The 18878-nt window shown below is 71.2% G+C and overlaps 4 protein-coding genes across 4 annotated transcripts; 2 read left to right on the forward strand and 2 right to left on the reverse strand.

The window, feature by feature from the left end:
* Window positions 1-3757: 3757 nt before the first annotated feature.
* AURANDRAFT_26367 (hypothetical protein) lies at window positions 3758-4135 on the forward strand (the record flags this gene model as incomplete). Its single annotated transcript, XM_009038754.1, has 1 exon — window positions 3758-4135. A coding segment is annotated over one exon (378 nt), but the record flags the coding sequence as incomplete, so codon positions are not given.
* Window positions 4136-8168: 4033 nt separating this feature from the next.
* On the forward strand, window positions 8169-9307 carry AURANDRAFT_53701 (hypothetical protein; the record flags this gene model as incomplete). The annotated part of the gene is made up of 4 exons (XM_009038755.1): window positions 8169-8320; window positions 8404-8478; window positions 8539-8930; window positions 8990-9307. The coding sequence occupies 4 exons, from the start codon at window positions 8240-8242 to the stop codon at window positions 9222-9224; spliced, it is 783 nt and encodes a 260-aa protein (XP_009037003.1).
* Window positions 9308-10629: 1322 nt separating this feature from the next.
* On the reverse strand, window positions 10630-12015 carry AURANDRAFT_64299 (hypothetical protein; the record flags this gene model as incomplete). Its single annotated transcript, XM_009038786.1, has 1 exon — window positions 10630-12015. The coding sequence occupies one exon, from the start codon at window positions 12013-12015 to the stop codon at window positions 10630-10632; it is 1386 nt and encodes a 461-aa protein (XP_009037034.1).
* Window positions 12016-13054: 1039 nt separating this feature from the next.
* AURANDRAFT_26418 (hypothetical protein) lies at window positions 13055-15220 on the reverse strand (the record flags this gene model as incomplete). The annotated part of the gene is made up of 1 exon (XM_009038785.1): window positions 13055-15220. A coding segment is annotated over one exon (2166 nt), but the record flags the coding sequence as incomplete, so codon positions are not given.
* Between the last annotated feature and the right edge of the window lie 3658 nt (window positions 15221-18878).

The raw sequence follows: 18878 nt of genomic DNA on the forward strand, positions 1-18878 counted from the left end.
ACGGACGACTCGGACCGCGTCCGACCGCTCACGCCGCGGCTCTGGCCCTGACGAGGGGCCGAGGGCGCTAAGCTTGGAAAATCTGTTGTGCCGGGGGGCTAAAGCTCCTTTAGGTGGGGCGTCGGCCGGACGGCCTCGGCGACGCGGACGCCCTCGGGCTTCTCGCGCCGGTCGTGGCGCAGGCTCGGCGCGTAGGACGCGCCGCCGGAGAAGTTGGCGAGGATGTCCACGAGCCAGGCCGGCGGCTCGGGCACGGCGCCGTGGCCGCAGGCCGCGAGGTGCCGCGTCACGGCGACGTAGCCCGACGCGACGAGGTGCGCCCGCGCCCGGTCGTCGAGGTTGAAGTCGCCCGCGGAGATGTCGAAGGGGTCGATCTTCACGACGTCGAGCGTCGGGTGGTCCGCGGGCAGCGCGTTCGGCGAATCCGCGCCGAACGTCACGAGGTCCACCAACTGGCTCCCGAACTCCATGAGGCCCGCGAAGCCCCGCGTGTTCAGCTTCGGCTTCTTCGCCTGCTCCTCGTCGTCGGGCCCGCCGGGCAGCGAGAGGAGCGGGATGCCGAAGAGGCCCCGGTTCGGCGCTTTGGTGGTGGTCGTGGTCCGCGCGGACCGGTTGTCGTCTTCGATGCGGTCCGACAGGATCCTGTCGTAGACGCGCTCGGGCCCGCGGATCGACAGGGCGAGCACGGCGCGCGCGCGGAAGGGCGCGAAGAAGGACCGCAGCCGGTCGCGCGCGTGCTTCTTCCGCCGCGTCACGCCCCAGGTCCCGAAGGCGTCCCAGGGGATGTTCCGCAGCAGGCCGCCGTCGACGAACAGGCGGCCGCCCAGGACGACGGGCGGGTACACGAACGGAATGGCCGACGACGCCCGCACCGCCGACGCGACGGACACGTTCGCCGCGGTCTCCGCGTCGAGCCACGCCTGGGGCAGGAAAAGGGGTTTCCCAACTTCAAAGGCTCCTCTCTCGGCCGGTTTCCGCTCGTTTCGGCTGATTTCTGGACGGGCGATTATCTCTCGGAGCGCTCTCGAAGCGTGGATCATTTCTCTGCAACGATCGCGCGCGGCACACTCAAGTTGAATCGAACTTGAATCACCCCTTTCCCGCGTCGAGCCACGCGTGCCTCCCGGCGGTGATGTCCGTCGCCGACAGCCGCAGCCGCGTCTTCTTCCTCTTCTCCAGGTCGCCGAAGGTGATGTTCGGGCCCACCGTTTTCGAGAGTAATTGGCGCATGCGGAGCTCGATCTCGTCGCCCTTGAACCAGCCGTAGTTCCGCTGCAGGCGCCCGACGTTCGCCACGGGGTTCGACCCGTCCATGAGCTTCTCGAAGGGGAAGTTCAGCAGGTACTCCGTGACGTCGCGCGCCGGCGCCCGCGCGGCCATGAGGGCGCCCATCATGGACCCGGCCGACGTGCCCGCGAACGCGTGGATGCGCTTGGACTTCAAAAGCCCGAAGGCCTCGAGCGCGGCGGCCGCGCCGCCGTAGGCGATGCCCTTGACGCCGCCGCCCTCCAAGATCAGGGCGCCGTAGGGCCGCACGGCGCAGTCGCGCGGCCGGCCGCGCAGCGCGTTGTAGAAGCCGAGGAACCGCATGTTCCAGCAAAACACCCAGAACAGGTAGCACGCGAAAACCGCGCCGCCGGCCTGGCGCCGGAGCCGCGAGTTGCGCTTCATGTTGTTCCGGATGTCGTTGAGCTTCGCGCGCTCCCCGCGGACGCGCTCCAGCGTCTTCTCCGTGAGCGCGAGCCGGCGCCGCAGGTGCCGGTTCTCCTCCTCGAGGGACGCGTCCTCGGGCAGCTCCACGGCGTCCTCGTAGTGGGAGTCCTTGCCGCGCGGGCTCAGGATGGACCACATGGTCGTGCCGCGCCCGTGGCGCGTCGAGGTGCGCGCGGCGCGGCGCGCAACGCCGCGGGCGCGACGAACCAGGAGGCGGCGCAGATGGAGCTGTGGCACGAGTGCACCATGCCGGGCAACTTGCAGTCGCGCGCGGCTGGCTGACGAGCTCGATAGGCACTGCTCTTCGCGTGTGGGCGCGCGTCTTCAGACGTGCGTAGACTTGGGGTCCGCCGAGGGAGCCGAGCTCGTCCATGCCAGTTCTAGAATTCTGTCTGCCGCGGCGTGGCGGCGCCGGCGGCCGCGGACGGGAGCATGACCTCGAAGTTGGTCACGACCGTGGGTTTGTCTTCGAAGTAGGCGCCACTCAGCGCCGCCTTGGTACCACGGGCCGCCCTTGGCCATGGCCTCGGTTTGGTTTCGCAATCCAAACGCGGCGGACGGCTCGTCGAGTCGAGAGACGACACGAAGAAGGACGGCGACTGCTACAACGCGTTCGTGACTGTGCAGTGTTCCAGCGCAGTCGGCGGCAAGTGGCGCTATCGGGCCGATGGCGGTAAAATGCCCGAGATACGGAAGTTCCTGCGTGATGTGATTTCAGCTGAAGGCTTTGTTGAAGGCCACGCAGTGCTAGACACGCCGGCGGAGCCACTTTAGCTGGAGCGGGGGCGGGATTAGAGCATGGCGGGAGAAGAAGGACGCCGCTGTGTATATTATGCGACCCATCGCGACGCGTGCGCGAGCCGCGCGGCCGCGCCGCGCGCGCGGTGCGGCAAAGTTCCAGCGCGCGCCGCCGGGGGTCGGCGGCGAGGCCACAGAGCGCGGCGAGCTGGTCTGCCGCCGGCCTCGTCGTCGGCGCCGCCAACAAGCTGGTCTGCCCCGCCGGCCTCGTCGTCGGCGCCGCCAACAAAAGATGACCAACGCCTTCGCGGAGGGCGACAACAATGCCTACGAGGAGAAGGCCGAGCGCATGGCGGAGCAGAAGCTCCTGTTCCAGCCCATGCGCAAGTGGTACCTCGACCGGCGCAACGTGAAGCTCCAGGCGGAGCACGGCCTCTTCCCGTCCATGTGGATGGAGCTGGACGCGTGGGACGGCTGGAAGGCGTCGAAGAAGGCGTTCCTCAAGTTCCAGGACACGGGCGAGTGGGCCGGGAGCGCCGACGCGGCCGCGCCCGCGCCGCCGCCCGCGGCCGTCGCGCCCGAGCCCGCGGCGGCGCCGGCCGCGGCGGCGCCGTCGCCCGGCGCGGCGACGTCGTCGGACGGCGCGGCGGCCGCGGGCGTGGACCTGGCCATGCTCCGGGAGCTCCACGGGCCCATGGGCGCGTGGTACGCGGCGGACGGCCGCGCGGCGCTCCGGGCGTCGCACGGCGCGTACCCGGCGAGCGCCGAGGACCTGGAGTCGTGGCCGGCCTTCGAGCAGATCACGCAGGCCTTCCTCGAGGACGGCGACGGCGCGGGCGACGACGCGCCGAAGCCGCGGCCCCGGAAGAAGAGCCGCTTCTCGAACCGCGACGCGACGACCAAAACGAACGTCGAGCCGCGGTCCGCGGGGACGTTGCGGCTGCTCCAGCAGCAGGCGGCGACCATGGGCCCCGGCGGCGGCCAGCTCGCCTTGCTCGCGGCGAACCAGCTCGCGCTCGCGCGGCCCACGGGCGTCCAGCCCGGCGCGCACCTCACGCAGGAGCAGCAGCAGGAGCTCATGCTCCTCCAGATGCAGCTGCGGACGCTCCAGGAGCGGTCCATGAACTTCGGGGCCGAGTTCGAGAAGTGGTCCCAGGACCCGGACCGCGCGGACCCGCCGCCGATCTACGGCCCGGACGGCAAACGCGCGAACACGCCCGAGGTCCTCTTCCGCCAGGAGCTCCAGCGCGAGCGGTCCGAGCTCATGGAGAAGATCTCGGCGATCCAGCCGACGGCGGCGGCGGCCATGGGCGACGCGCCGAAGCGGCCCACGCGCAAGTTGTACATTCCCGTCAAGGAGTTTCCCAACGTCTGCTTCATGGGTCTGATCCTGGGGCCGCGCGGCAACCACCACAAGCGCATGGAGCGCGACACGCTCTGCAAGATCCGCATCCGCGGCAAGGGGTCGCTGCGCGAGGGGTCCCGCGGCAAGGACCAGCAGCGCGACCTCGACGACGACAAGGACGACATGCACGTCTGGGTCGAGGGGCCCTCCGAGGCGCACGTGCAGCAGGCCGTGGACATGATCGAGCCCCTGCTCAACCCCGAGTCCGCGAAGATCGACGAGCTCAAGGAGAAGCACCAGACGGAGCTCGCGGAGATCAACGGCACGACGCGCACGGAGATCTACTGCCACATCTGCGGCGAGAAGGGCCACCAGCAGTGGGAGTGCCCGGCGAAGCAGCGGTCCTACGCGATGGCGAACGTGCGCTGCGCGCTCTGCGGCGACACGTCGCACCCGACGCGCGACTGCGCGCTGAACAAGCAGCAGGCGACGGCGGCCGCCGGCGCCGACGGCATGCCCGCGGCGGACAGCGCGGCCGCGCGCGTCAAGGTCGACTCCGAGTTCCTCGACTTCATGTCCGAGCTCGGCGAGGCCCCGGGCCTCGGCTTCCAGAAGCCCGGCGCGCCGCCCCCCGCGGTCCCGGCGCCGCCGCCGGCACCGCCCGCGCCGCCGCCGGCACCGCCCGCGCCGCCGCCGCCGCCGCAGGCGCCCGCGCCGCCGCCGCTCCCGCCGACGAACTACCAGCAGCAGCAGCAGGTCTGGTACCCGGGCGCGCAGTACGCGCAGGGCTACCAGCCCCAGGCGCCCCCGCAGCAGGCCTACGCCTACCAGCAGCAGCAGACGTACCGGCCGGGGTACCCGCCGCAGCAACCGCGCTAGACGCACGGCACGCCCCCCTCAGGTCGCGGAGCTGACGTACGGCGGGCGGACGCGCGCCGCGGCGTTTCGCGCGCGCGCGGCGGTACCCGAAACGGCAGGTGCGGTGCGTCGCGCTCGGACCGGCCGCGTCTCGGGGATCCTCCGCGCGGTGCGTCGCGCGCGCGGCGCTCGGACCGGCCGCGTCTCCGGGATCCTCCGCGCTCTAGCTCTTAACTACAGCGTCCGTCGTCGATCGTCGTTCTGGGGCTTCCCGGGCTTGATGATGTCGCCGTTGAGCTCGCACGTCTCCCGGAGGTTCGAGAGGAAGTCCTTGTCGACGTAGGGCTGGAGGAGGAGCACGGTGCCGTAGACGGCGTGCGTGTCGCGGTCGTCGCACCAGAGGACGTCGTCGGCGAGGAGCCGCGCCGCGTGGAGCTGCTTCTCGTACATGCCCGCGAGCTCGGCCGCGCGGCCGAGGATGGACCGCCTCTCGACGGCCGCGTAGGGCTCGTCGGGCGCGGGCGCGGCGATCTTCGCCGTCAGCTTCCGGAGCCCGGCGAGCGTCGCGGCGAGGCCGTCGACGGCGGCGGTCAGCTCGCCGTGGGCCGCCGCCATCTTCGCCTCGAGGGCCGCTTCGGCGAGGCTCGCCGACGCGCCCGTGGCGTCGTCGGCGGCGAGGTAGGTGCTCGTGAGCTTGTACTGGCTGCACCGGCCCAGCGCGTCGTGGGCGGCCTTGCAGTGCTTGTCCCAGTTCCACGTCAGCGTCATGACGCGCTGGCGCGTCGGGAGCGTGGCAGCCTCCATTGATGGCGGCGTTTAGGGTCGCTCAGGCGCGGCCAAAGCGTTCACCATCACGTCTCCACAGGCACCGGACACTGGATCCGCACCGGTTGCGACGCCGATCGTGTTGCTCAAGTGCCCGCACTCGCCGTTCAACCTTGAGCCGTGCGCGGAGCGATGCGTTCCACGCCGGCGCTGCTGCTGGGCCTCGTCGCCGTGCCCGTGCGAGACGCGGGCGCGGCGCATCGCCTAAACGCGAAACCATCGCCGCTGCGCGTCGCGCCCGCGGCCGCGACGCGCGCCGCGTCCGGCGGCCTCGCGCGCGCGGCGTGCGCCCTGCGCGGCGGCGGGGAGAGCTTCTTCGGCGACCTCTACGACTTTAGCGATCAAGCGGGGTCGGCCGCGGCGCGGCCGAGGCGGGCATCGGCGCCGCGCGGCGCGCGGCCGTCGCTGGGGCTGCCGGCGGGCCTCCTCTGGTTCGCGGTCAAGTCCCTGTCCCTCATCGCCGTCGCCGGGTCCGGCGTCTTCGTCGGCCGGAGCACCGCGCGCGCGCGTTCCCGCGGCGTCCGAAACGGTTTCGAAAGGGGAGGCGTCGCCGCGCCCGGAAAAAAAACGGAGCATCATCGCATAGGAGGACGGCACGGAGACCATGTACGCGGAGAGCGTCGCGGAGCTCGAGGCGCGGCTGCACCGGCTGAGCGTGGACCGGCAGATGCTGCAGGACGAGTTCGCGGACGCGCGGCGCGCTCTCGAGCGCCAGGTCGAGGAGGCGACGCGGCGCGCGGCCGCGGGCCAGTCCGAGACGGGCCACGCCCTCGAGGGCGCCAAGCGCGAGGTCGCCGACGCGCGCGCGGCGTCGGCGTCCCTCGCGAAGCGCGCGAGCGCGACGGCCGCGGAGCTCGACGCCGCGCGCGCGGACGCCGACGAGGCGCGGCGCCAGCTCGAGGCCGAGAAGCGCGTGAGGCAAGCCGACGGCGACCAGCTCCTGGCGCTCCGGGCCGAGCTCGAGGCGCTGCGCGCCGCGGCCGACGCGGAGGGCGCCGAGGGCGAGCGGCGCGGCGCGAAGATCACGGGCCTCGAGGGCGAGCTCCTCGCCGCCAAGGCCCGCGGCGACGGCCTCGCGGCCAAGCTCGCCGAGGCGCCGTCGCAGGCGGACCTCGACGCCGCGCGCGCCGACGCCGCGGACGCGCGCAAGGAGCTCGGCGAGAAGGTCTCGCAGGCGCGCAAGGAGTTCACGCGCCTCGAGGCCGAGCTCGGCGGCGCCAAGGCCCGCGCCGACGACCTCGCGGCCAAGCTCGCGGCGGCGCCGCCGCGCGGCGGCCTCGGCGGCCCCGCGGACCAGCTCGCGGCGGTGAAGAAGAAGAAGAAGCAGCCCTCGCCCTACCAAAAAACCGACAGCGAGTGAGGGCCGCGCGGCGCGGCGGCTACGACGCGCGCGCCGTAAGAGCCCGAAGCGTAGGCGGGCGAGCCCCTGTCCGTCTGGCCGTCTCGTTGAAGGTCAACGCGACGTCTCATCGTCTCGTCCACAAAATCAGCGAGCGTATGGGCATGACCATCCCGCAAAAAAAGGTGGGTTATGCACGCGGAAAGCCCGCAATGCCCACCGCGGTCGCGACGTCGAGCCAGCGGCAGCGGCGCCTCCTCTGGGCGGCGGCGGCGACCGCCGCCGCCGCCGCCGCGGCCGTCGCGTGGCGGCGGTACCGGCGCCGGCGGCGCGCGTGGCGCCTGCGCGACAAGCTGACGGTGATCCTGTGCACGTCGCCCGTGAAGACGAACCCGAGCACGGCGCTCATCGAGGAGACCGTGGGGTCCATGCGCCACCACGCGCCGGCGCTGGCGGGGTGCCCGACGCTCGTGCTCTGCGACGGCTACAAGGTGCGCGACGCGCCCAAGTACCGGAGCGGCCAGGTCACGGCGGAGGGCGGCGCCAAGTACGAGGCCTACGTGGCGAAGCTGCGGGCGCTGAATTTTGGAAAAATGGTGCGCTGCGCGGAGCGCCAGGGCTTCGGCTTCGCGCTGAAGCACGCGCTGACGTTCGTGAGGACGCCCTACGTCATCGTCGTGCAGCACGACCGCAACTTCGTGCGCGCCGTCGACGTCGAGCCCATCGTGCGCTGCCTCGAGCGCCACGACGCCTGGCTGAAGTACGTCGGGCTGCCGACGTCGACGACGCTCCACTACCGGCGGCTCGTGCTGTCCAAGTACGGCATCCGCGTCGACCGACGCGCGCCCGAGGGGTTCGACTTCGAACTGACGCCGCTGCTCCAGTGGTACGACTCGACGCACGTCTGCTCGACGCGGCACTACCGCGAGTTCGTCTACGGCGGAAAACTCGTGAAGAAGGGCGGCTTCGTCGAGGACAAGCTCGGCCAGTTCCAGCTCGCGGCGATCCGCGAGCACGGCATGAAGGCCCACGCCCAGTTCGCCCAGTTCGTCCTCAACGACGGCGTCGACCGGCCCATCGTCGCCCACCTCGACGGCCACGACGCGCTCTCCTTCCGCAAGTTCTCCTTCGTCAAGGTCGAGGAACCGGGGGGGCTGCCGGGCGCGCCGGCGCCGGGGGGGGCGTAGGTTTTGCTCCGCGTCGTCCGTCCCGCGGCTCGTGGGCTCAGGCTCGTCGCGGCAACTTGGAGTCAACAATGGCTCACTCGAAGCGGTGCCGGCGAGCCAACGCGATCGCGCGAGCCAACACGTCGCAGCCACCGAGCTCTGTCGTCGCGCTCTTGCAATCGCGCTAGCAGTAGCAGCCGCGCACCGCGAGTCCACGACTGTTTGCCGGAGGCGTTGCAACCGTCGGCGGCGATCATGACGGACTACGAAGCCATCGGCGACCAGATCATTGCCTGGGCCCTCGTGGGCAGCGATGTCACCGACGAGCCCGTGAAGGCGCGCTCCGGCGCCCGCCGCGCGACCCGCTCCGCCGCGCGCGCGCGAAACGCGACCCGACCGTGCGCGCGCGCGCGCCGCAGGGCTGGGCGCTGGGCTCCTTCACGACGGCGATCAGCATCGCGGGCGCGTACCTCGCGTTCGTGCTCGTCGGATCCGCGCGGCCGCCGCGCCCGGAACCGTCCCTCGCGAAAGGATGGAACGCGTCCCCCGCGCAGCTCATCATGCGCGCCTACCCCGGCGACGGCATCAAGCTCTACGGCGTCGCCTTCCTCTACAACATCGCGCAGGTCATGCTCTGCTCGTACATGTGCATCGAGGCGGTCATCGTCGCGAAGCGGTCGAACTTCAACCTGGTCTGCAACTCCTACGACGCCAAGCACCCGCCCATGGCCAACGTGCTCTGGCTCTTCTACGCGTCCAAGGTGCTCGACTTCGTCGACACGTTCTTCATCGTCATCGGCAAGAAGTGGAAGCAGCTCTCGTTTCTCCACGTCTACCACCACACGACCATCTTCCTCTTCTACTGGCTCAACCTCCACGTGAACTACGACGGCGACATCTACCTCACCATCGTCCTCAACGGCGCCATCCACACGATCATGTACACGCGCGTCTTCCCGGCGCCGGCGACGTTCGTCGCCGCGGCCGCCCACGCCCGAACCGCAGGTACTACTTCGTCTCCATGCACACGCGCGACATCTGGTGGAAGAAGTACCTGACGCTGGCCCAGCTCGTCCAGTTCACGTGCATGAACGCGCAGGCCATCTACATGTTCGTGACGGGCTGCTCCGCGACGCCGCCGCGCGTCACGGCCATCTACTTCGTCTACATCATCTCCCTCTTCATCCTCTTCCTCCAGTTCTTCATGTCGTCCTACGTGCCCAAGAAGAAGAAGCAGTGAGCCTTCCTGTCCGTCGTCGTTGTGCCCGCCACCTTTGCCACTCTCGCGGCGCGGCCCATTCGCCCTAAGCGCCGCGTCGAGGGACTCCGGGGGCTCGTGAGAGCGGGCCCTGGCTTTCGGAGGACGCTTCTTCGAAGGTGGTCTTAGCGCGCCCCGCGCCCCTCGTTGCGCGCGCGCGGCGGCCCCGCCCCGCGGGCCGCGCCGCCGCCAGGGGGGGCGCCCGGCGCCCCGGCCGCCGCCGCCGCCCCCCGCGGAGGAGGCCGCCGCCTAGACCTCGGGCTTGAAGACCGCGGCCTTGACGGCGACGGTGACGGTGACGGTGACGGTGAGGATGAGCGAGATGGGGAAGACGCCGGAGCCGAAGGGCCCGCTGGGGATGCCGCCGTCGTGGTTGAATTTGTTGTTGTTGTAGAATCGGTAGCCCTCGGGGGCGTGGGGGATGCCCCGGAGCCAGAAGAGGAGGTGCGAGAGGAAAAACACGGACATCCAGTGGGGCTCGGCGTCGCGGCAGAACTGGAGGATGGGGTGCGGCGGCTTCACCTTCGACTTCAGGTCGCTGATGGACCCGGAGAAGACGGACTTCGACTCGGCTGTCGACATGGCTTCGACGGTCCCGGCACACCAACTAGAACTCGAGGCGAGGGCAGCCACGAGATGAGGGCTGAAAAAACGAGTCAATGTCCAATTCAACGTAGCCAGAGATTTCTGCAACTGCGGTCCTCACATTTGATTATGGGCAGCTAAGTAGGCCGTGACGCGCCATGCCCGTCGAGCTCAAGGAGAGCGGGTCGGCCGTCGTCTCCCCGGAGACCGTCGAGGCCGAGGAGGCGGGCGACGACGTCGAGGAGGCGCGCGTCCACGACCCCAAGAACCTGCTGCTGGACGACGACTGCCACTGCTGCGCGCGCGTCGCGAAGAACTGGCTCATCTGCGGCCGGAAGCGCGGCCGCTGGCCCGCGACGTGCTTCGTCGGGCCGGACTGGCCCTGCATGTGCTGCACCTACAGTTTAATTCTGGCGCCGAGCGGCGCCTTCCTCGTGCTCGTCGCGCCGCGCGTGCACGCCGCCGTCGTCGCCGGCGGCGCGCTGACGCTCGGCGCGCTCCTGGCGGCCTTTAGCCTGACGGCCTGCAGCGACCCGGGCATCGTCTACCGGGAGCTCGGCTCCGACGACGTCGCGCGGCGCTTCTGCTCGCGGTGCGACTTCGAGCGGCCGATCGAGGCGCGCCACTGCTACGACTGCGACCTCTGCGTGCGGGATTTGGACCACCACTGCCCCTGGACGGGCAAGTGCATCGGCGCGAAGACGATCCGCAACTTCTACGCCTTCCTCGTGTGCCTCCTCGTGCACCTCGTCTACGTCGTGGTCATGACCGTCTACTTCTTCGTGCGGCCGTAGTCCGCACCCTAATTCAGCGACGCGTACTCCGTCGGCTTCGGCGCGCGCCGGAAGGCGACGAGCGCGAGGGTCGCGACGAGGCCCGCGGCGAGGACGAAGGTCGGCGGCGCGCCGACGGCCGCCGCGAGCGCCGCGAGCTCCTCGGACGCCGCGGTGCCGTTGCGGCGCGGGCGCGCCGCAAACGGCAGGGACGCGTTGCGCCCGCCGAAGGCCAGCGCGAAGGCGTCGGCGCAGACGCCGTTCCAGCACGAGTAGTCCGGCTCGAGGCCGCTGTCCCAGTCGCGCGCGTCGCACCGGACCGCGCTACCGTTGATGCCCATGTCGAGCTGCACGGCGAAGCCCGTCGGGTCGAAGAGGTAGTGGACGCTGTCGCCGTTGCAGACGTAGCGCGCGTCCTCGTGGTCGTCGAGGTAGCGCAGGATCCACTCCGCGTTCAGCTCCGGCGCGTCGATCGCGTAGTGGTTGTCCTGCCAGCGGTCCATGCCGCAGTTCGGGTCCCGGAGCAGCGTGTGGTGCACGGCGTGGAGCATCGACTCGAAGGCCGCCACGGAGAAGTCGCCCGACGTCGCCGACGGGGACCGCTGGCGGAAGCAGACGTCGACCGTCGCGTCCTGCCACTTGACGCAGCGCGTCTTGACGGTGTCGTCGTCGCTCTCGTAGAACAAGGACAGCGACGTGTTCATGCCCTGCACGTAAAACGCCTCGATGGCCGCGACGTCGCTCGACGCGCGCGACACGACGGCGACCTGGAGCTGCCGTTCCGCCGACGCGGCGACGCGGCGGAGCACCGCGGCGGGGAGGCGCGGCTCCAGCTCGAGGAGCGTCGCCGCGAGCGGCGCGAGGACGGCGCTGCTGTTCGAGGAGAACTCCAGGACCATCTGCGTGTTCGGGACGTGCGCGATCGCGCCGTACCAGCTCGCGCCGCCCAGCCCCGGGAACCGGAAGGGCAGGAAGGGCACGCCGCCGGCCCGGAAGTTGTTCAGGAGCAGGTCGAAGTAGTCGTGCGTCGCGAAGAAGTGCGTGTTGTAGTCCATGAAGGCGTCGAAGGCGGCCATGCCGCCGAGCTTCTCGGAGAAGGAGGCCTCGACCGCCTCCACCGTCAGCCCGCCCGTCGTCAGCTTGTGCTCGGTGGCCACGAGGTGGAGGCCGAAGCCCCCCTCGCCGCGCTCGTGGAGGCTCACGCGGCCCTGGAGCACGCTGAAGGAGTCGCCGAGCCACGTGCAGTTGCAGCGGTCCTTGGCGCACTCGTCCTGGGCCACGCTCACGGGCAGGTAGTCCAGGAGGAACTGCATGCCCTCCTTGGGCTTCGAAGCCGCGAAGGTCGACTTCGACACGCCGGCGCCGCTCTCCTGGGCCGTCGCGAAGCCCGCGCTGAGCAGGAGGAGGGCCAACATCGTCTTCGATCGGGGCTGCTGCGTCCTTGGAATGCGGTAACGTGATTTGTTGATCTTTTCTTGAGGCCCGATTGAAGCACTCTCGCAAGCTCTGAGAGAGCGTCTGCCGCTGCTCGCGCTGCACGACGCAATGCAGTCCGCCGTCGCGAGCTCGTTTGCGCGCCTCCTCGTCGTCGCCTACGCGCTGACCGTCGCGCTCGCGCAACCGAGGCGAGGACCGCCGCGCGGACCGATCAAGGAGGACAAGAGCACCTTCTTCGGCAAAGAGGGCGAGCAGGCGCAGGTGACCACGGACCCGATGCTGTCGCTCGGCTTGAAGGTCGCCGTCGTCGTGCTCGGCGGCCTCGTGTTGTACGTCAACGTGTTCGCCGGCGGCGGCAAGGGCGGCGGCAAGAAGAACAAGTGATCGCGCGGCCGCGCTCGCGAACGCGCCACAGTAAAAAGCAGCTCCAAACACGCGCGCGCGGCGGCGCTGCGTCGTAGCGCTCCAAAACAAACCTTACACGTCGAGCAGGGCGAGGACGTGCGCCGTCCGCGCGCCGGGGTCCTGCGTCGCCTTGACCTCGGCGACGGCGTCCGCGAGGCGCCGCTCCGCGCCGCCGAGGGCCGCGCGCCACGCGTCCGCGTCGCCCGCGAGCCGCGCGAGGTCGTCGCCGAGGATCGCGAGGCGGTCGAGCGCGCCGAAGCCCGCCCGCTGCGACCCGGGCGTCTTGCGGACCGCGTCGAGCGCCGCCTTGGCGGCCGTCCCGCGCGCCGCGAGGCCCCGGACGCCCGCGAGCGCCGCGCCGTCGGCCGCGAAGGCGACGTCGACCCGCGTCGGCCGGCCGTCCGCGCGCACGGCGCCGACGCGCACGACGGCCGCGTCGCCCTCGTGGGTCCACGCGCCCGGCGTCGCCGCGAAGCGCCGGAACGGCCAGTCGGCCTTGGCGCCGTTCACAGCGACGGCCGATACGGGCCCGGCGTTCACGAAGCGCAGCGCGACGTCCTGGGAGGACGGGAGCTCGGCGTACGCGCCCTCGGTCGCGAGGGTCACGGTGATGCCGTTCGCCGTCCTCGCGTAGGACACGGCGAGCGTCGCGGACGCGCCCCGGAGATAGGCCGTCGTCGCGCCGTCGTCTTCGTAGACTTTGGCGCTCCCGCGGTCCGCGCCCGGGTAGATGCTGAAGACGAGCGCCGCGTAGGGGCGGCCCGCGGCGCCGATGGAGTCGCCGTGGCGCGGCGGCGGCAGCGTCGGCAGGACCGCGCCGCCGCGGACGAGCACGGGCGTCTCGGCGAGCGCGTAGGTCCGGCGCTCGTACGTCGACCCGTCCGCCGCGCCCTCGAAGACTCGGCCGGACGTCTCCTCGACCCAGACGCCCGGCGGGATCCAGAGCCGCTTCGGCGCGAGAAAGCCGGCGGCGCCCGACGCCGGCGCGACGACGGGCGCGACGACGAGGTCCGGCCCGAAGAAATACTGGCAGTCCTCCGGCGAGCAGCCGTAGGCCGCGTCGAGCCTCGGGAACTCGTAGTAGAGCGGCCGCAGCGGACCGAGGCCCGCGTCGTACGCTTCGCGCGCGAGCGTGTAGGCGTAGGGCACCAGCGCCGCGCGGCGTCGCAGCGCCGCGCGGATCGCCGCGAAGTAGGGCTTCGCCGGCACGCCCCAGGGTTCGACGACGCCGCACGCGTCGGACGTCCGCGTCGCCGGGAACATCTCGTCGCAGTCGCCGGCGCTGAGGCCGCGGTCGTGGCTCCGGACGACGCCGGAGTACGCCGCCCACTGGACCCAGCGCGTGTAGACCTCGAGCGCGTCCGTCGACGCGCCGTCCTCGAAGCCCGGGGACACGACGTCGTGGGACCAGAAGCCGTAGGCGACGTTCGCCGCCGTCGCCGAAAAGTAGGGCTGGTACGCGAGCGTGTGCCAGTCGACGGTCGCGACGTCGCCCGAGAAGCCCACGGGGTAGCGGTGCGACCCGAGGCCGCCCCACCGCGAAAGCACGAGCCCGCGCTTCGTCGACCCGCGGCGCGCGTGGTCCGTGGACCGGAGCCTCGCCGTCCAAATCGTCGGGTTTTGCCGGTCGCCCGCGCAGCCGCCGAGCGCGCCGCCCTGCTGCCAATCGATCCACCAGTAGTCGATGCCCTGGGCCTCGAGCGGGAGGAGCACGGCGTCCTCGAGTGCCAAAGCGTAGGCCGAGTTGTTGCATAATTCAAAAGGCACGTCGCCCGTCGTCTCGGGCAGCCCCATCGCCGCGACGACGGCCGCGTGCCGGTCCTCGGACGCGACGACGCCGTCGTCGTCGTGGATGTTCGCCAGCACGACCAGGCCCGCCTCGTCCTTCAGGTAGCCGCGCACGGCGTCCGCCGGGTCCGGGAAGAGGTTCGCGTCCCACGTGTAGCCGCCCCACGCCGGCTTTCGGTGCCAGTCCATGTCGTAGACGAAGACATCCAAGGGAAGTCCCCTAGACCGGTACTCGTCGACGATCGCCCTCGTCTCCGGCGCGTTGATGTTGTACCACCGCGTCCACCAGACGCCCAGGGCGGCGCGCGGCGGCAGCGCCGCGCGGCCCGCGACCTTAATGAAATCCTTGAGCGCGCCCTTGTAGTCGAAGCCGTGCGCGAACAGCATCACGTCCTCGTCGTCGCGGTTCGGGCCGCGCCACCAGCCGTCGCCGTCGAGCGCGAAGGTTTCGGCGTCGTCGACGGCCGCCCAGCCGCTCCGCGACACGAGCCCCCAGGCGCAGTGGAGGCCCTCGTCGTGGACGGTGATGTTCTTGTTCACAGTACAGTTCAGCGGCGTCGGCCCGAGCTCGTCGAGACTCCGGATGGTGCCGAGCAGGTTCCCCGGGTCCGCGGCGCCGAAGCGCCAGCCGCCGAAGCCCGAGTCGGCGCCCGGCGCGGGCGCGACGGCGAGCGACGACAGGTCCTCGCCGCGCTCGTCCCAGGTGACGACCAAGGACTTCGTGCGCACGGTCAGCGTCCCGTTCGCGGACGACGCCTCGTACTTCGGCACGGGCAGCCGGCGGTGCACGAACGCCGTCGTCGCGCGGTCCTCGAACGCGCCGCTCTTCGCGTACTCGAAGCGCAGCAGGCGGTCCGTGAGCACGGTGCAGCGGAAGGAGCCCGACACGACGACGGCCGCGGGGTCCGCGCGGGGGTCGTAGGGCAGGAGCTCGGGCCAGGACGGCGCGCTTGCCGCCGTGAAACCACGCGCGCCAGCGGCCTCTTCCATGCGCGCGCTCACGACGCATGCAAAGAAGAAAGAGAGGCGCATGATGCGCACGCCAGCGACGCCGGCGATGCATGCAAAGGCGCGGATGTGACGAGCTGAATTCTGCTCCATGCTCGAAGAGTCGGACGGCAACAAAATCGATGGCTTCTTCAACCACGCGACGTTTACCCCGGGCACTCGTAGCTCGCGGCGCGGAACGCCGCGGCGACGGCGTCGGCGTCGACGGCGACGTAGGCGAAGTGCGTCCGCCTGCGGAGGCGCGCGGCCGCGTAGCGGCGGACGAGGCGCTCGCCCGCGTCGAGGTGCGCCTCGACGTCCGACGTCGGGTTCGCTTCGAGCAGCGCGGCCGCGTCCGCGGCCTGGCGCGTCGCCATCGCGTCTTCCCGGGGGAAGAGCACGCGGCGGTCGCCGGCCGGCGCGCCGTGGGACGGCAGGCCCGTCGCCGCGAGGTCCGCCCGGGACCAGCGGCCGTGGAACAGTGCGATGCGCCCGAGCTCGACGTCGCGCTCCGCGGCGAGGACGCGGTCCCGGTAGGCCCCGACGAGCGCGTCGACGGGGATGCGCGCCGCGTCGATGCGCCTGCCCATGCCCGCCTCGTAGGCGGCGGCGAACCACGACCGGCCGCGGGGATCGCCGAGCGCGTCCGCGAGGCCCTCGCCGACCTCCTCCGCGAGCTCCGCGTTCAGGCGCGCGGCGTGCTGGGGCCGCTGCGCGTGGTCCTGGCGCCAGAGGTACATCCAGCAGCCGTCCCGCGGCTCGACCCGGCGCGCCGTCGCGAACGCGCCGGTTTTCAAGAGCCACTCGAGGAACGCGCAATCCGCGAAGGGCGACGCGTACTCTCTCGGATCCGTCTCGGCAGTCGAACCGTCGGAGCAGCGCCGAGGGCAGGGCCAGGTCCCAGTAGTTCGACGGCAGCGAGCCAGGCGGGCTCGCGACGACTTTGAGCGCGGCGCCGTCGTTGACGGCGTAGCGCGGCGAGACGAGCACGACGCGCGCCGCCGCTCGCGCGTACGTCGCCACGCGCTCCGCGTGCCACTCGTCGTCGTCGTCGGTGAACATGACCATCGCGGCGTCGCAGTGCTCCGCGAGCGCGGCGACGTGGTCGAACTGGCGCCGCGGCCGCCGCGACCGGACGACGTGGAGCGCGCAGGCCCGCGTCTCGAGCGCGGGCCGCGCGGCTTCGAAGACCGCCGCGGCTGCGTCGCCGAGCGCCGCCGACGCCGCGGAGAGCCCGACGCAAAGGGCTTCCGGGAGCTCGGCCTGCGCGACGATCGACGCGACGCACGTTTCCAGTCGCGCGAGCCGCGCGGCGTCGGACACGTGGCTCGCGAGGAGCGCGGCGAAGCCGTTGCCCCCATGCGTCGCATCGGCCACGTCCTCGAAGTCGGGCTCGCTACCGCTCGCGGCGCCCGCCTCGACGACGAGCAGCGAGTCGCCCGGAAGGTCCGCGACTGTCGCGTCCGGCGCCAGCGGCCGCCCGTCGGCGAAAGTTACCGCGTGGGCGCGCGCGTCGACGCCGCAGGACGCGAGTACCTTCTCCACCACTTTCGCAACGCGCCGTGCCGCCGGCGCTCGCACTTGCAGCGTGGTGGAGGGATGGGATGGGATGTGGACCCTGACGACGCATCGCTCCGCCATTCAGCAGGGCCAGCAGTACCTCAGGCAGAGCCAGACGCAGGCGACGACGCCGACGGTCTGGTCCTGCTGCGGCTCCTCCTTGCGGCTGCCCATGTCACCATCGAGCAGCCCCGAAGCTCAAGAGGTCGGAGGTGCCGCGCGCGTAATTAGCGCACGCGTCGATGGGGCTGTGATTCTGGTGGGGCCGCGCTCGAAGGCACCATGAGCGTCGCGGAGGACAGCAAGCTGAGCGGCGAGGACGAGTCCATGAGCGCGTCCGTGCTGCACACGGCTTTGGACGAGCTCGAGGAGCACCTCGGCGCGGCGGAGGACCTGCTCCGCGACGGCGACGAGGCCGGCGCCCTGGAGCACATCGGCGACGCCGAGGCGCTGCTGGCGACGCGCGAGGGCTGGCAGGCCGTCGACGGCGTGCGGCGGCACGCCGGGCGCCACGCCGTGCTCGTCCGCAAGTCCGCGACGCTCCTCGCGTGCCGCCGGCCGCGCGACGCGATGGCCGCGGCGGACGACGCGCTGCGCCACGGCCTCGAGCTCGACCACGGCGTCTACGTCGCCGAGGCCCAGCTCCAGCGCGCGACGATCTTCGTCGGTGCGAAGAAGTTTGGGGACGCGGAGGCGGCGCTCGCGAGCGGCATCGGCGCGGCGCCCGAGGCGGCCGCCAGGGCAGGAAAAGGGTGATTCAACGTCGCTTCAACGTGAGTGTTCCGCGCGCGCGCGTTTCGGAAACAGCACCCACGCTTCGAGAGCGCTCTGAGAGATGATCGCTCGTCCAAAAATCAGCCGAAACGAGCGGAAAACGACCGAGATAGGAGCCTTTGAAGTTGGGAATTTCGCACCCTTTTCCTGCCCAGGCGGCCGCGGCCGTGGACCTGCGCGTGCTGCTGGCGAGCATCAAGTCCATCTCGACGAGCCGCTTCAAGGCGACGACCCTCGCCTGCCGCAAGCCCATGTCCTACAGCCCCAAGCGCGAGAAGACGGACATTTTTCTCAAGGACATCCCGCTCGGCGACCGCAAGATCTTCATCGGCGGGCCGTCCCTCGTCTCCGCCGAGGGCTTCATGCGCCGCAAGCACAACCCGGACTGGGTCGACAAGAAGTCCCAGTCCCTGCACACGCCGCGGAAGAAGTGGGTCAAGGAGGACAGGAACCCGCCGATGAAGCGGTGAGGCGCGTTCCGTAACGGTTCCACGCAGAGTTACGGCGCTCGTACTCGTCGGGGGAGGGTCGGAGGAGCGCGCGGCACACAAAGACGGAGCTCAGAAGTCGAGGACGCGCTTGGCCATCGCGCGCACGGTCGCCGCGTCGGGCCACGCGCCCCAGACGACGTTGCTCGCGTCGCAGATGGGCGGACTGAAGTTGCCCGTGCGCGTGTAGACGTCGTTGCGGGCCACGTCCATGAAGGGCGCCAGGTCGCAGTCGTTGAAGCCACCGTCCGCGCTGTGCGCGATGCACGCGTTGTCGAGGAACCGGTCCGCGTTCCCCGAGCCCACGCAGGCGCCGCACCAGGCGTAGACGTTGCCCTGGTGGTAGTTGTCGTGGCCGCCGAAGTCGCTCTTGAGGCCGTTGGCGCCGTAGGCGAAGAAGTTGCCCGTCGTGTTGTAGTACGCGCTGCCGTCGTCGTTGTCGATGGCCTCCTGGCTCGAGTAGACCTGCGCGGGGCGGCGGGGATCCGGCGTCCGCGCGCGCGCGGCCGCGGGCGCCGCGCGCGACCGAGAGCACGAAGTTGTCGCGGATCTGGCGGAAGCGCGGGATCACGGTCGCGCGCCTCCCGTCGAAGTCCGTGATGTAGGGCACGCGGTCCCAGCTGTTGAAGGGCCCGTGGTCGCCGCTCTCGCGGACGCAGTTCGCGAGGAGGTTGCCCTCGAGCACGTCGCCGCCCGCGAAGCCGTCGTTGAAGTTGATGCCCGCGCGGGGGCCGTTGAAGTGGACGTTGTCCTTGACGTGCGTCGCGTAGCTCACGGCCTGGAAGAGGAAGGAGCTCTGCTTCTGCCAGACGCCGATCTCGCGCGCGACGTTCCGCGAG

This window comes from Aureococcus anophagefferens, assembly GCF_000186865.1.
Source record: "Aureococcus anophagefferens unplaced genomic scaffold AURANscaffold_9, whole genome shotgun sequence".
Taxonomy (NCBI): Eukaryota; class Pelagophyceae; order Pelagomonadales; family Pelagomonadaceae; genus Aureococcus; species Aureococcus anophagefferens.